This window comes from Microtus oregoni, unplaced genomic scaffold (genome assembly GCF_018167655.1).
Source record: "Microtus oregoni isolate MIOR12 unplaced genomic scaffold, Mior012 000046F_ref0000063, whole genome shotgun sequence".
Taxonomy (NCBI): Eukaryota; Metazoa; Chordata; class Mammalia; order Rodentia; family Cricetidae; genus Microtus; species Microtus oregoni.
In genome coordinates, this window is record NW_024543220.1 from 17,316,091 (window position 1) to 17,332,500 (window position 16,410).

Here is a 16,410-nt window from a genome sequence, read left to right on the forward strand (position 1 = left end):
CCATTAATCCAGGGTTTGGCACATGCTCAGCTTGTACTGGGCTATGCAGCCGCCTTCTGTCCACTTCTTGTTTTTATGTTTTTGTTCTTTTTTCTCTTTTGGTGTGCCTGGTGTTTTGCCTGCCTGTGTGTCTGTGCACCATGTGCACGCTTGGTTCCCACAGAGGCCAGGAGAGGGTGTAGGATCTCGGGGGGCCTGGAGTTAACCCCATGGCTGTTTGCTGCCAGGTCGGTGCTGAGGATCAAACGCAGGTGTCTGGAAGGTCAGTCCATGCTCTTAACTGAGGGGCCGTTTCTCAGTCAGTCCTTTCTGTCTTGTCTTGAGGTCTTTTGAGTTCATTGAGTCAGCTAAATCTTTTTGACTCCTTTCCCTGGTGGTTTAGCTATAGGGGTGACCATCTGTGTCCTTGCTATTATATTAAAGAATTTCCCACTTCAGGACCCCGTGTCAATCTAATAAAGAAGTGAAGAGAGCTGGGCAGTGCCTAGTCTCACTACACCTTGATGTACCATGGCTGGTTGGCACCCACGGGAGGCCTGCCCTTTTCTGAAGAGAAATGAACGAGGAGTGGTTGGGGGGAAGGAGGGAGGAGAAACTTTGGTTGGGATGTAAAAACAGTAAATAAAACAAAAAAGTGAGTAGCAGCTAGAGGGGCTAGCCTGGAACTTCATATTTACTGTTTGTTGTTTTTTTGTTTGTTTGTTTGTTTTCTTCTGGTTATTTGAGACAAAGTTTCTTTGTGTAGCCCTGGCTGACCTGGAACTTGCTGGGAACTCATAGAGATTCTCCTGCCTCTGCCTTCCCAGTGCTGGGATTAAAGGTGCACATACTACCACTACTTAACTTGTTGGGGTTTTTTTTGTTTTTTTGTTTTTTTTAAAGATTTGCTTATTTATTATAGATACAACATTCTCCCTGCATGTCCGCCTGCAGTCCAGAAGAGGGCACCATATCTCATTATGAATGGTTGTGAACCACCATGTGGTTGCTGGGAATTGAACATGGGACCTCTGTGGGGAGCAGTCAGTGCACTTAAGTGCTGAGCCAGCTCTCCAGACCTTATTGGTTGTTTTTGGTGCCTTCCTTCCTGGGCCTCAGTGTTTTCATCTGGTCCTATTTTCCCCTGTCCGAGGAGGTCTTCTGGGTCTTGCACACTCTGCCCTCGGGCCACCTGAGATGTCTTTATTGTCTGCTGCTACTTTGAAGGATAATTTGCATTTGGTACTGTTCGAAGCTGACGTGTTTTTAAATTTGGTATTTTGACTGTTTCAGAGAGCAGGTGCGCTGGCTCAGGGGGTAGAGGTTTATGCTGCAGAGTCTGACAATCTGAGTTTGACCCCAAAGTAGAACGATTAAAACTGAGTCCTGAAAGTTTTCTCTGACCTCCACATGCACACCAAGGCACGTACACGTGCCTGTGCCACACATATGTAACACACGAAATAAATAAAAATTGTAATGAGTTTCCACCTCGTTTCAGATCTCCGGCTTCTGATAAGAAGCAAGCTCCACCCTTGTCATCATGCCTTTGAAGGTAATGCCCATGTTTTTTGTCTGCCTTACACTTCCCTCTTCAGCTCTGCTCTGCAGTAGCTCACCTGCCTGTGATCTTTGTATGTGTCTGTCTTAGGGCTTTTAGTGTTGCAAGGAGACACCATGACTACCTCAGCTCTTTCAAAGAAAACAGTTAATTAAGATGGTGGCTCACCGTTTCAGAGGTTCAGTCCGTTATCATCATGAAGGGGAACATGGCGCCTGCAGGCTGATGTGGTGCTGGCTACATCTTAACCAGAAGGCAACAGGAAGTCGACTGATTGTCACACCGAGTGAAGCCTGAGAAAAGAGACCTCAAAGCCCACCCCACAGTGACATACATCCTTCAAGACCACACCTCCTAATAGTGCCACTCCCTTTGGGAGCCATTTTCTGTCAAACCTCCACAGTATCTCACTCAGAGTTTGTCAAGTTTTATTTTATTTATTTATTATTTATTTATTTGGTTTTTCAAGACAGGGTTTCTCTGTGTAACTCAATTAGTAGACCAGGCTGTCCTCGAACTCCCAGAGATGTGCCTGCTTCTGCCTCTCAAGCGCTGGGATTAAAGACATGCGCCGCCACACCCAGCTTTGCCAAGTTTTCTAACCTGTGCATAAATAGCTCTCACTATGACTTTTTTGCTATTATCTTTAATTTTCTCCCATGTCTTACTCTCACTCTCTTCTCCTTGGCAACTTCTGTTCCGTGAGAGCCAGCCCAGTCTATGTGCCCCTTTTGGTCTCTGAGGTTTTTGCAGGTTTGTCTGTGTTAAAGACTGTTCAAGGTGCCTCCCTCACCAGTCCCTCTAACTGGTAGGACTCCATCTCCAACTTGATCAGATTATATCCAGTCCTTGCTGTAGGCTTTATTGGAGGGCAGGGACTGCCACAGCCTCTGATATAGGGCTAAGAATCGACTGTAATTGTTAAAGGGCTGCTAGAAACAAAAAAGCAGGGGAAGGGGCAAAAACTGTGCTGGCATGTAAACCAGAAGTCCTTCTGTCACTCTGTAGAGGCAGCCTGTGGCTTGGGGACAGGGTCTTTACCCTCTCAGCGGAATGTCCTGCTGCTTGGCCTTGAGTGTCCCTGTTGCTCCTGAGAAACCTGGATCTCATTTCTGTGAACCAGAATTCCTGGAAAGGAGCTACGTGTGCAAAGGCTGACTAGTTACAACTACAGTGATGGAGAGAGTGTGTGACATTGAAGGTCTGGAGGCTAATTGTGTTGTCACAGCCCGGCTTTCGCCCCCTAAATTGCCACTCATTGCTGATTGGAAGTGTTACCCCAGGCCCTGGCAGCCATCCTAAGGCTCTCTCCTGGGAGTTGCCATGGTCAGAACACCTCTGGGAAAGCCCGCCGAGCAGTGACCCCTCCCCAGGTAGGGTCAGGACCACTCCTATAGGCTATTTAGGCTGCTGCCCAAAGAAGGAATATGTGGTCTCTGGGGTTTGTGTGGTCTCCCTTGCTTTCTCCCCCTCGCCAGGCTTTCTTGGGGCCACCCAGGAGCACTGCATTAAACATGGGCATCTTTTATTTGGTCTAATTTGGTCTGATTGGAATTATTTGCGTCGGCAGAGAGGCTCTTCTTAAGAATTATTCCTAACAACTGCCCATGCCAGAACTAGCACCCTGTGACAATAGACAAAAACCTTTGGAGCCTATCAATTTAGCGGACTAGCTTCCACCAACTCCAGAGCTAAGTAAGAATGTCACTTGAGACCAGCAGGAGAGATTCCTCCATCTTGCTGTCACTGCATCTTTGATGTACCCACAAACGTATTTTAAATTGTCTTGATTTATGACTTTTTATGCTCTGCTACTATAAAACTTCTTCAAACTGCCTCCGTGGTGGGGGAACATGAAACCTGGGGTAACCTGCTTGGGATGTCTCAGAAGAGTTCTCCAAACCCTTGTTTCCTGGGCGGTTGGTCACTCAAATTTAGTTCCAAAATAAACCATCTCTTATTCCATTAGAGGGGAGAGTTGTGTTTTTTGCACCGTCATCCTACACACGCTTAACTGAACAAGGGCCACCACCTTGGGAGTTTTTGCAGTCTCTGGACCCCTCTGCCAGCGACAACTGCCCTAATCAGTTGCCTGAAGTCCACACCAACACGCATGCTCAGACATTCCATGTGCACACTGAATTCTATCTGCGAAAGCTCCCATAGGTCTATCTGCTTTATTTTTACGCAGTTCCAAGTAAGATTTGGTTTTGCAACATTCCCAACATCCTGTGACTTCAAAGTAGTACCAGATATGGATGGTCAGAGCTGGCGAAGGTGGGGCCCGGGAAGAGCATAGCCCTACATTTTGCGAGCCAAGGGAAAGAGTACTGAGTGTTAACCCTACGAGGAAACAAACTGTAAGAAAGGACAGTGGGAAGTTGGCCTGCAAGGGGATGGTGCACACAAAGGATTTTGAGCTGTAGCGGGTGGGTAGGAACGCTTTCAATCTCCGTTGCTTTGAGTTAGCACACTTGGCAAATCGGTGTTAACAAGCGTGCAGGGACTCAGCTTGGCACAGCGCAGCTGAGCTTGTCCAGAGGTAAAAACCGATCCAAGGTTTTGATGGATTTTTTGAGGCATCCTGCAGAGGCCGGAAAGCAGGAAGCTCTCTTGGGGTATAGCGGGAATCCCGCAAGGAGTGGCAGTGGAGGCCCACTGATAGGAGCGAGGATGAGGGTCAGGGAGCATCTGCAGGTGCGAACCCGAGGTTCATCCAATTTAGGGAGGTAAGACGAAGTCAACCAAGGGTCCAAGGGTCCCGGAGCCTGGGCAGGTGACAAGCACGGGTCCCGGAGCGCAGGCAGGTGCACTACCCGCTGTCTCCCGCAGCCCTCGGGACTGCCCGAGCTTCGAGACAGGGCCGTCTCCTGCCCTGCAACAGCTGCAGCAACCTCGCCTCGCTCCGCCCGCCCGCCCGGCACGCGGCCTTTTCCGTAGGAGGGCAGGCGGCGGCGGGCCCGCCCCTTTGAGGGGCGCGCCCCGGAAGTGGTCACGCGGCGGCGCCGGGGCCGGAAGTGGACGCGGCCGGCGGCGGCGGGCGGCCGGCTAGGAGCTGCCTGGGGCCGGCAGCGCGAAGGCGCGGGCTCAGCGGGCCCCGCGCGGCCTCGGGTACCCATGGGGGGCGGGGGGCCGGGCCGGTGACGCCGGACGCCCATGGACGCCCCTGAGGAGCCGCAGCCGCCGGTGGTCTACACCATGGAGAACAAGCCCATCGTCACCTGTAAGTGCGGCCGACCGGGTCTGGGGGGCGCGGCTGGGCGGGGCAGCTCCCACCTAGGCTGACACAGTTGATCTTCGACCTTTCCACCGGTGACCTTCGACCCGCTGTGCAGGGGTGCCGAGCAATGGGTGCTGCTCGGTACTGTCAGAGCTGCTAGTCCAGGACCGGGCCGGCCTTCCCCGCGGGTCGGCTCTTTTGCGGGCTGAGCTGCGCACTGACCGCAGCCCCGGTGGGCAGGCCCCTGCTCTCCGCAGGGCGCAGGTGCTCTTCCTCAAGTAACAGACAAGCTGGAGTGGCCGGTGGCACCTAGCTCTGGCCGGTCGAATCTTCCTGTGCCTGCAGGCTCTTTCCTGAGACGGCAGGGCTGCTCTACTAGTGAGTTCCCGCTCGGACAGCCCCTTCTGCACTTGTTCTTTCTCTCACTTAATACACACACACACCCTTTTCTGCTCTTGTTCTTTCTCCCACTTCATACACACACATACACACACAGATCCTTGTGCACTTGTCCCTTCTCTCAATACACACACACCTGCGTGCGTGCATACGTGCCCGCTCAGAGGGATTGTTTCTCTGCTACAGAAAAAGAAAATTCTTCCCATTTTTAACGCATAACTTAAGAATTGAGTAGGTTTGCAAACCATGAACTCATGGGAAATGTTGACATGTTAGTTGACGTTTTGATGGCTTGCAGTGTTGTCTCTCAAAGTACAGGTGTAGGTATAGTCTCTCAGATATCACAGGTGTGATATTTGCCTGTTGGAAGTTCAGTGTGTATGTGACCTTATGGAGGTACTTTTTCTAAACAGGAAACGCTCTTTGCAAAACCTGGTGCTAGGTCCCGGGATTCCCCAGGTCCCCAGCACACCCTGCTCTGCTCTCTTCTTTGGGCCCTTGGAGGAATGGGCATACTCCTCCCAGCCCCCTCCTGTAGCCTCCCAGACATTTCATAGTTAAAGACTTTCACTGTTTTGTCTCTAGGTGAACTTTCTCAGGGAAGTGGATGTGTCTCCCTTAGAGTTGGGAAGCTTGCATAGTTCAGCAGTAGCTCTCTCTACTCCCCCTCTTTCCCCTCCAGAATGCTTGGCAGCTGAAAGAAAGCTGTGCCAGACTTCATGGGAAGTAGGTGGACAGATGTGGCAGATCTGGTCTGGAGGCTCCCCACCCTGCCCAGGTGCTCCCTGGTCCCCTCAGGGAAGTTGCACCCGATTCATGCTTGGGTCCAATGTGTTCCAGGTACTGAGAACTTTCCCCCAAGTGCTAATGCACAGTAGGAATCACGGATAAGCACTTACTGCCTGGAGCACTGTCCACGCACCTGGTTGTATTTCCCGCCCTTAACTTTGAGCATAGGCATTCCAACCCTCAGAAGCATTTATCAGTACCCTTCTGAAGGTAAAGCTCCATGCTCTGAGGTATCCGCTGTGACTAAAGGGGAGGGATTCATTACTCTGTTAGTGCTTGGAAATGTGTGATATTCCCTTTCTTATCTTCCTGTGTGTGGGACAGTGGTAGCGTGCAGTGTGCCTTCCTGTAGGCCTGTTGGAGTTTGGGATGTTGGTGGGGAATGCCATGGCTTTGAGGTAGCATCGTAAGAAAGTGTGCGGATGGTGTCCCCGACTTGGAAGGTACAATTCTTCATTGGAGTTTCAGAAAACAAAGTAATTTCAGAGAAAGGTAAAAACAATCTCTTTAAAGTAAAACCTTCCTTCCTTCCTTTCTTTCTTTCTTTCTTTCTTTCTCTCACTTGGAAAACCTGATTTGACAGTGTACACTCGATGCCATTTTTATGTTCCCGGGACTGGAGCTTTGGCGAGCACTCACCCTGGTTCCACTTCATTCCTTCTTTATCTTTTTATGCTTTGAAGGAGAAGCAGTAAAAGCAGGTCAGAAGTCTACCCACAGGCCAGTTCACTCTTAACAACACTTCAATGCTGCACATAACAATTCTCTTCGTGTTTGCTCCCCAGACAATGTTTCATCTTATTCAAAAAGTTCTTACTTTAGATCTCCTTGAACCCAGCCAGTCTGTTCATTTGAAGATGAAAGCAGAGTTCATGTTTATCATTTTGTGTATGTTCGTGGATGTATGAATTCATTACCTGTGGAGAACAGAGATCAGTCTCAGGAGTTGGCCCACCAGAACTTTCTACCTTGGCTTGTTTTTATACAGGGTCTCTCTCTGGGACCTGGGGCTCTCCAGTTAGTCTGCCGACTAGCGAGCTGTAGGAATAATACCTGTAGCCACCTCCCCATTGCTGGGGTCACAAGCTTGTCACTGTGGCTTGCTTTTCACATGGATTTTTAGGACCCAAGCCTGGATTCTCACGCTTCCCCGGCAAGCATGTTATGAGCTGAGCTGTCCTCCTTGCCTTTTTCTTTGGACAGTGAATCTGCTAGACTGTGGGCATGGGAAGAATGGAAAGTTCTCAAAAGGTTAGGGCGAAACAGAAGAGATTGTTGTTTGAAAATATTGCTGAGTTAATGTTTTGAGGCTATAAAGCCGTTTTTTAACCATAATTGGAAGATTCTTAATGTCCTGCCTTATGGGCTGTGGAGGAGAGACCCCGTCCACAGAGGGTCTGTTCGTGCCCTGTGTGGAATGTGCAGGCAGCCCAGTGAATCACCTCATTAGAATGATTAGATGCTACCATAGATTATTCATCATGAAACATGCTCAGTGATACTGAAATCCAGCCGGTCCAGTGGTTTACATGTTAAGTTTCAGCTTAGTTCCCCCCTCCCCCCCAAAAAAAATTGGTTTCTTTGTTTCAGAAAGAAAGACAGACTCCCGACCCAAGATCTGTTAAGGGAGACCCGTGTGCTCATGCAGCAGAGACAGTTGATGTCCCACTGTCTGTAGCTTTCCTCTGTGGTGCAGCACATGTGTTCACCTTGGGACACGAAACATCTAAGAGATAGCAGCTCACCAGGGACAGGTCTAGTGCTGTAGTTTTGAAAGGAGAAAGAAGGCAGCAGAGACCAGCGAGTCTGCTGTGTTTTGTACCTGGTTGGAGTTGGACTTTCCCCTGGAGGTGAGAGTTAATAAATTTGGATTTCCTACCCAGTCTGAAAGTACAAAACAAAGTAACTGTGAAGTGTGTTTTTCTTAAAATTAGTAAACATAGCAGTGGCGGCACACACCTTTAATCCCAGCACCAGGAGGCAGAGGCAAACGATCTCTGAGTTTGAGGCCAGCATGGTTTATAGAGCGAGTTCCAGGATAGCCAGGGCTACATAGATAAACCTTGCCTCAAAAAACCAAAAAAAAAAAAAAAAGTAAATATAGGTGTGGGTGGGAGCAGAGGGGTTCTGCAGGTATGGCAGGCAAGAAGAGGAAACCATATAATCACCTGCCCTGCCTCCCCAGTGGTGGGATTAGAACCCAGGCTCTCACAGGAGCCCAGCAAGTGCTTAGCTGTGGAGCTGTATATCCAGTCCTGTCTTTACGTTTAGACTTACTAAGATACCCAGACTAGTCTTAAATTTGGAATAGTCCTGCCTCAGCCTTTCAAGTAACTTTTGAGATTACAGGGTTGCTTTAGCAAACCTGGCTGTGTAGGCTTGCCTGCCATCCACCCATGCTGGTTAGGAGTTCTTGTGTTTTCCAGGCCATTTGGCCATTTTTATTTTGGAGAACCTCAGCAGTGAAATGGACAGTTAGGTTGACATGAAGTTAGAGGAATCAGTGTATGTAAAAGAAACTAGCCAGGAAGAGATCCCTAAACTTTTTCAGGTCTCAGTGTCTTGAATGTCACAGAGTGTCATCTGGTTATTGTATTTAGTAAGACCTTCCCTCGGTCTGTCCTAGCAGTCACAGAAAGGCTGTTGTACTAGGAAAGTTCTTTATTGGCAGATAGTGTCTTCTGTGAATGACATGGTTTAGTAGTGTGAGTGAGATTTCTTGGGGCATCACAGGGTGAGCTCTGTGCCCCACCTGCAGGGGGTGGGGTGAGAGACTGCAGGCTGTAGGACTCCCTGGCACCTTTCTGTGCCCCCTAGCCTCCTCTAAGTGTTCTTCTGTGTCCCACCTTTTCTTGCCTGTTCTACCCAGGTCACGCCTGCCTATGTCTGCTCACAAGCTGCCACCCTAGTCACAGAACGTGGTCTAAGAGAGCATTTGTTTTTAAGTTGCAGATTGATGGCTTTGACTTTCCCCCTCTCATGACTGATTCAGTCTCAGCAAATATTTTATTGTGTTTGAAGTAAGTCTAGGATCCAGTCACCTTTCTTACCTTTATGGTAGGCCCTTCTTTCTGTCTGTGGGATTCCTGCAGTGGCCTTCCTGTATCCACTCCACCTTGCAGAGAAGGCATAACACCCAGCTCCCCAGCTCAGGCCTGCTGCTACCACACCCCCTTTCCCAAGGCTAAGCTATGGCTCAGTGGTGTCTGCTTGCTTAGTATGGGCAAGGACTCTATCCTAGCACCATGAAAACCAAAAGAAACCGAAGAACCTTCCAAGGCCTCTCAAGAGCCCTACCCCTCCCCAGCTAGCCTCTGACGCTGCCTGGAGCTGTAGAGTCTGCCCCTGCCTCTGGCCTAGTGGTCTCTGTGGCACTCTCTGATTCTCTGCCTCCCTCTTCTCCCAGCTTCTGGGGACACAGTAGTTCCTTGCCTGCCTTGTGGTACCTGCTCAAATGTCACTGACCCCTAGGCCTGCTTTGCCTATCATACCTCACTTGTGTTTGGGATCCCACTGACGTCACCCATTTTTCTTGGCACAGAGCTCCTAAGAGAAATATTTGTTTTTGTCTTTGCTTATTGTTTCTCTTCACACTGAATCAGGCTAGAGTGTAAAGCTTCATGACTAGGGGGCTTGATCTATTTCACTACTGTGTTTTTGGCACCTTGAATAGCATTTGGCAAGTGCTGGGTGCTGAGTCTGTTTGTGTGGCAGATGAAATAAGCGAGTGCGTCTTCTCTCAGGGAACATCCTGTGGGTATCTCTTCACGCTTCCATGAGGTACGTTTCTGATGCCGTAATGTTCTCTTCCTCTGCACTAAAAGCTGTAGAGAAAACTCTAGAGACTACTTGGCTTGTTCTAAGGTAAACTGAACTTGCCCATTCTGTTTGGACTTTTAAGTAGGGGAATACATGTTAATCCAGTAAAGCAAACCTAACCGGTATGCCAGGGGCACGTTTGAAAGCTAGCGGCAACTGTGTTTGGGTAAGTTTTCTTCATTGCAAGTCAGTGCACAATTAACATCACAGCCAAACCGAGGCCTCTTGGTCACGGGCTGGCCTTGTGCTGGGAGAGCCACCTGGCTTTTAGAAGAGGCCTCAGAAGATGCAGTTGTCACTCCAGTCATCTGCAAGATCACAACATGCACTCTGTGTTTGGCATCTTGGAGAGACATTGTGCATTAGTTCGTTCTGCCGTCAGCAGTTCCTTCCACCGATGGCTGAACAGGGAGCCACCATGTGACCAGTCTGCCTCCCATTTATTTGGTCACTAGTTGGTGGACTTTTGGATTGTTTCTACACTTTGGCTCTTGTAGTCCTGCTTCAGGTCTTTGTGTGGACTTGCGTTTTTATTTCATAGAGGATTCTAGGAGAATGGCTGCGTCACATGGTGAGCTTATGTTTAGCTTTTTAGGAAAGTGCCAGCTCCTTCCCAAAGTGGTTATACTGTTTAACATCCTTGGCACTGTGCAGCTTCCCACATCCTCACTGACAGCCTGTTGTCTGCCTTCTCCCTGTAGTGGAAGATTCCTCTCTCTCTGTTTGTTTTGAGACAGTCTCACTGTGTTACTGTGTAGTCCAGGTTGGCCTATAACTGGAGCTCTTCCTGCCTCAGTCTCCAGATGATGAGTGCCCCACACTACAGCCCTTAGTGAAATGTTTGTTTTGAATTGTTACTCAATTTTATTTTCCCGATAATGCACCTTTTTATTAGATACATATTTGAAGGTATCTTCTCTTACTGTCGTTTTTTCCTTTTGTGTGTGTGCATGTACATGTGTGTGTGCATGTGTAAGGAGGAGAGAGATTGATGTTGATATTGGGTGTCTTCTGTACCAGGTCTCTTCAGAACTCTGTACTCACTGACTGGTTAGATGGACTGACAGACGTGTTCCAGGGATCTGTTTGTCCCCCACCACCTTCCTTCTGTCAGTGCTAGAGTTGCAGACCCTACAAACAACCACAGCCACCTTTGACCATGTCCAGCCAGACATGGCACTTTATCCCCTGAATCATCTCCCTGGCTCCTCTTTTGTTAGAAGAACCCATGTTCTTTAGAATAGTGGTTCTCAGCTTTCCTAATGCTGTGATCCTTCAATACAGTTCCTCGTGTTGTGGTAAAATTATTTTGCTGCTACTTCATAAGTGTAATTTTGCTGCTGTTATGAGTCATAATGTAAATATCTGATGTGCAGGATACCTGATGCGTGACTCCCGAAGGGGTCGCGACCCCGGGTTGAGAACTGCTGATATCGCACATGGAGAGAGCGGTGGTGGGTGTAGGACACCTTGTGTGAGATGACGGGCTGTTGAAGAGTCCTTCTTCAGTGAGCGTGGACTACATTTTGGTTAGGCTGCAGTTTCCTGGCATGTAATTCCCACATGTAAACGAGGACAATCCTGATTGGTTGTTGTTGGTTAGGGCAAACCACTGTGTATGCAATCTCCCCCATGCAGATGGAGCAGCTCTGTGGTATAGGATTGCTTCTGATGTGTTTGGTGAACCATTCACTCTTCCTCAGTGTGGGTGGAATGGAGCTGCAGACCAGGCTTGCATTGGGGACACGTTCCCCCTTTTGATCTCTCCATCATGGCCTTCCTTTCACACGGCCATACTCTGCCCAATCTTGGGGGGTTGGTTGGAAGTCTCTTCTTTAGTAGCTTCTTTGAGCTGAGCAAGGGTGCTGCATGCTCGGTCCTTACTTGGCAGGAGTTCCTGGCAGGCCATGAAAAGGGAACCATACTTGGCATAATTTTGGTAGAAGGTTTGCATTGTCTCATCTAGGAGGCTTATGGGAAGTGGGCTATAGTACCCAGAAAGATGGAGGCCATGGCTGCCCCAAAGGGGTTAGGGTGTTCTGTACATGAAGGGCATGTAGAGGGATCCGAGCAGGCTTCTGTGGGGTCTCTTGAAGAGAAAGTGCAGTTCCTTAGTTGATTACCACTTGAATAGGCTCTCCTGCCTCTCCTATGTTTTGTGGGAGACAGGATTTTAACCTGGACCGATGAACAGGGTCCTGATAAGTCGGTAGAGCCTTTTACATTGGCTGGAGTGATCACCTGAATGATGCCTTGTAAACTTTTAGACGTGCCAGACCCTGGCTTACCCAGGTCGGGCTGAGAATCTGGGCAGTGCTGGTAGAAATTTGCTTTGGGATATTACTAATTACATTACTCTTTGCTGGGCTTTCCTGTTGGGTGTCTAAGACCATGTTGGTAGCCCTAAATTAACCTCTTTGTTATGGTCAGTCCAGACTCCTTAGGAGTTACTCAGAGACTTAGGAGCCCTTTGGCTCTTTTTATCTGAAATGGGTTAGGGGTCTTACTGATAACATGACTTCCCTTGAAAGCAGTGAGGACCTTTCCCTCTTTGTAGAAGGCACACAGATCTGAGAGTGGAGGCACACAGATGTGGGTCTCCACTTCTCTCTGATTGAGATGACGGTGGCTTTGTTAGAGCTGCAGACCCCTTTAGAGGGGCTGGGAAGATCACTCAGTGGTTAAGAGAGAACCCACTTACAGTTCACAACTGCCCGTAACTCCATCTCCAGGGGTCCTAACACCATCTTCTGGATTCTACAGTCACACACTCCCCGCATACGTGTGTGTGTGTGTGTGTGTGTGTGTGTGTGTGTGTATACACTCACACGCACAATTTGTAAAATAATAAAAATAATCTTCAAAGATACAAGCTTTTAAAAACATAGCTACAAAATTTGCACTTAAAGCATTTTTTAAAAATATAAGCTAGTGAATTTTAACTCACTGTGTCCATTGAGACAGATGTTTGCCATGTGGCCCAGCCTGGCTTCAAACTCGTGATCCTATAGCCTCTGTCTCTGAGTGCTGGGATAGTAACAGTTGTACACTACCATACCTGGCCTCCTGTGTGCCTTAACTTTTCTAAAAACATAATTTGGATTAGTATTCAAATAAAGGTCTTTTTTAAAAAAATTGTTTTATTTTATGTGCATGGGTCTTTTGCCTGGGTGTTTTGTCTGTGTACTGCATTTGTGCAGTGCAGCAGAGGCCAGAAGAGGGCATCAGATCCCCTGGAACTGGAGTTACAGAAAGTTGTTTAGCTTTTGTGGGTGCTGAGATTTGAACCCAGGTCCTGTGGAAGATCTAAAGAGTGCTTTTAACTGCAAAACCATCTTCCAGCTTCCTAAATGAAGTTTTTAAGTAAGTTAGTTCTCTTAGAACCTCTGCTCCCCTCTTCCTTTTGCCTTCCAGTATTTTTGCAGCCCTATTGCAGCTGTCCTTCAGAATTCTCACTGTTTTAGTAGCTGTAGCTAGGAGCTCAACATTTTATTCCTTTTTGTTTTGCTTTTGCAGGATTGTCTCATTATTGGTGGTGTGTTCCTCCATCAGCAGGTACACGATGTCTTATTGTCTTTCCACTAATTTCTAAAGACTGTAAAATGGTGAGATTCTAATTTGAGTGGTTTTTCCTCATTTATTAGTAGGAATACTTGAGTTAAAAAGCATTTATACATGCCTATTTATAGTACTTGGTATGCCCTTCACAAAAGTGTCTTCAGAGCTGCCCTACTGTTCTCTCTCTCTCTCTCTCTCTCTCTCTCTCTCTCTTTCTATTGAGCGGGGGAATGTTTGAGACAGGGTTTCTGTGTATAACAGCCCTGGCTGTTCTGGAACTAGCTCTTGTAGACCAGGTTGACCTCAAACTCACAAGATCCGCTTGTCTCTGCCCACTGAGTACTGGGATTAAAGGCATGTGCCTTCACCGCCTGGCTCACTGTTCTCCTTAGTGACAGTTAGCTCTTCCAGTATCATGAGCATCCTTGGTGTGTTTGGCCACTTGCTGTTGCTGCTGCTGCATCAGTGTGCTTCCTGCCTCCGATCTGCAGCCACCATCATCCAAGGAACCTTGTTTCCTTTTAATAGAAATGCAGTCTACAAGCTTACCTTGACTTGGACGCTGATTACTAGGTGTATTCGGTGGGGTCTTTTTGTATTTTCAAGATTGTTGGAGTTAAAATTCAATACTACAAGGCTTTATTTACTCAACTATTCTATCTTCTATACATTCTTTCTTTCTGGGGGGAACTCTCCCCCTGTATCTGTAACTCAATTTATGACACTATATGTAATCAGTATACTGAGGCTTACACAGCATTTACATTAGAGCTATTTATAGTGTGTGGAACAGTTTGTGTAGGTTCCGTGCAAGTGCTATGCCGCCTTATGTTAGGGACTTGAGCAATGGTGGAGTTCCGTATCCATTGGGGTTTGGGGCAAGTCTCTCATATCTAAGGGACAACTAAATTCTGCTCTCTACTTTGGCATCTCCTTCACCTAAGTATCCTAATGCAATTTTATGAAATGGTTTCTCTTACTATTTAAAATAGTATAAGCTTGATGAAATGTCTCAGTAGGTAAAGTCACTTGCTGAAGTTTCATCCCTCAGACCCACATAGTGGAGGAAAGGACTGACTCCTGTCCCCTGACCTCCACATAGACACATGGCCCATGTGCAATGCTCCCCCATCATTTTTTTTTAAAGTATCTTTTTTTTTTTTTTTTGGTTTTTCGAGACAGGGTTTCTCTGTGGTTTTGGAGCCTGTCCTGGAACTAGCTCTTGTAGACCAGGCTGGTCTCGAACTCACAGAGATCCGCCTGCCTCTGCCTCCCGAGTGCTGGGATTAAAGGCGTGCGCCACCATCGCCCGGCTAGTATCTTTTTTTTTTTAAAGATTTATTTATTTATTATGTACACAACATTCTGCCTCCGTGTATGCCCACACGCCAGAGGAGGGCACCAGATCTCATTACAGTTGGTTGTGAGCCACCATGTGGTTGCTGGGAATTGAACTCAGGACCTCTGGAAGAGCAGCCGGTGCTCTTAACCACTGAGCCATCTCTCCAGCCCCCCATCCTTTTTTTTAAACATATAATCTAAAATAGAATGTGAACATTTTTATTTCCCTCTCTCAGGTGAGATATTGCCAACTCCACTGGTTTCTACACCTCTGCTTTTCCCTCAGTGTGCCTTGTACTGTGCTGTACCTGGAGTGTGGGCCCAGCCTGAGGAGCTCCACTGTGCCCATGTCTGTCTTGTTTCTGGCCATGCCAGGTGCTATGCCCCATTGCTGGATTTGCCAGGTTATTTTCTTTCTTCATTGTGCAGTGCTGAAGCTGCAGTTAAACCCCATTGAGAAGGTTGTTTTTGGACGAAGGCTTTAGGGTGATGAGGGGAGAACATGAGAAAAGAAACAAGGAACCCTTCGTCCAAGGCAGGGCTCTTCTTAACATACAGCACTCACCCAGGTAGCCACAGTGTTCCTGTTTGCTTTGACAGAAACCTACCAGCTAGCCCAGCGCTGGTGGTGCACGCTTTTAATCTCAGCACTTGGGAGGCAGAGGCAGGCGGATCTCTGTGAGTTCAAGGCCAGCCTGGCCTACAAAGTTAAGTTCCAGGACAGCTAAGACTATACAAAGAAATCCTGTCTCAAAAAAAGTCAAAAAATCAAAAAACCAACCTACGAACTGGAGCCCTTGAGATGGTTTCTCAGGTAAAGGCGCTTACTATGTAAGCCTGGTGACCCGAGTTCAATTTCCAGAACCTTTTGAAGGCTGCAGAAGAGAAAGTTGTCCTTTGACCTGCACATGTTGTTGTGGCATATGTGCTCACATGCTCACATAATGCATGTGTATGTGAGTGCACACACGCATAATAACAATAAATAAAGTTATGTTAAAAAGCTACCATTTACTAGGGCTTTTTTTTTTTTTTTGGTTTTTCGAGACAGGGTTTCTCTGTGGCTTTGGAGCCTGTCCTGGAACTAGCTCTGAAGACCAGGCTGGTCTCGAACTCACAGAGATCCGCCTGCCTCTGCCTCCCGAGTGCTGGGATTAAAGGCGTGCGCCACCACCACCCGGCTTACTAGGGCTTTTTGTGATCTTATGTTGTGACGCAGTTATGCAATCTTTTCCTTCTGCGATTCTTCAGCTTCCAGATTAGCCTGGGCTCTGTGAGTTGTTGAAGGTGACTGCTGTCTCCTTAGTTAAGTGATGCTGGCATATACAGAAAAGGACCTTGGCACCTGTGTCTTGAGACTGGTATTCATGTGTCAGTCACATTTCCTTTTCTGCAAAACTCCACAACATAAAGCTTGTGGCCGCGAAGGCACCATCCTGTGTTCCCTCTCATCACTCCTACTGAGAGAACTATTGTCGCATAGAGTAGAACAGGGGAAAAGTCCTCGTGTGGGAATGCTCACTGTTACGTCTGTGTGTGCATGAGCATGTGCATGTATGCGACATGCCTGTATGGATGAATGCATGGACCAGAGTAGGGGCCAGGAGGAAGGCTAGATGGGACAGGCATAGTGACAGCCAATGACGAAAGGATAGGGTCATTGAAGGACCATTGGGGGCAGGTTATATGTTTAGTACTAGATTTCCCTATGACAGCTTCCAGTGTGAAGTTTTTATTAGTGACT

At 47.8% G+C, this 16,410-nt stretch overlaps 1 protein-coding gene and 1 long non-coding RNA gene across 2 annotated transcripts in view; both read left to right on the top strand.

Moving 5' to 3' along the window:
* The first annotated feature begins 206 nt into the window (after nt 1-206).
* Nucleotides 207-1,743, top strand: LOC121435348. The gene is made up of 3 exons (XR_005972569.1): nt 207-262; nt 1,481-1,534; nt 1,631-1,743. It is a non-coding gene; the product is annotated as an uncharacterized LOC121435348 (long non-coding RNA).
* A 2,809-nt stretch (nt 1,744-4,552) lies between these two features.
* Trappc10 (trafficking protein particle complex subunit 10) overlaps nt 4,553-16,410 on the top strand; it is a 64,017-nt gene continuing 52,159 nt past the window's right edge. Inside the window, exon 1 of the mRNA XM_041634702.1 lies at nt 4,553-4,763. Within this exon, the coding sequence (XP_041490636.1) occupies nt 4,697-4,763 (67 nt within the window). The 5' untranslated portion in view covers nt 4,553-4,696. The remainder of the gene's footprint in view (nt 4,764-16,410) is intronic.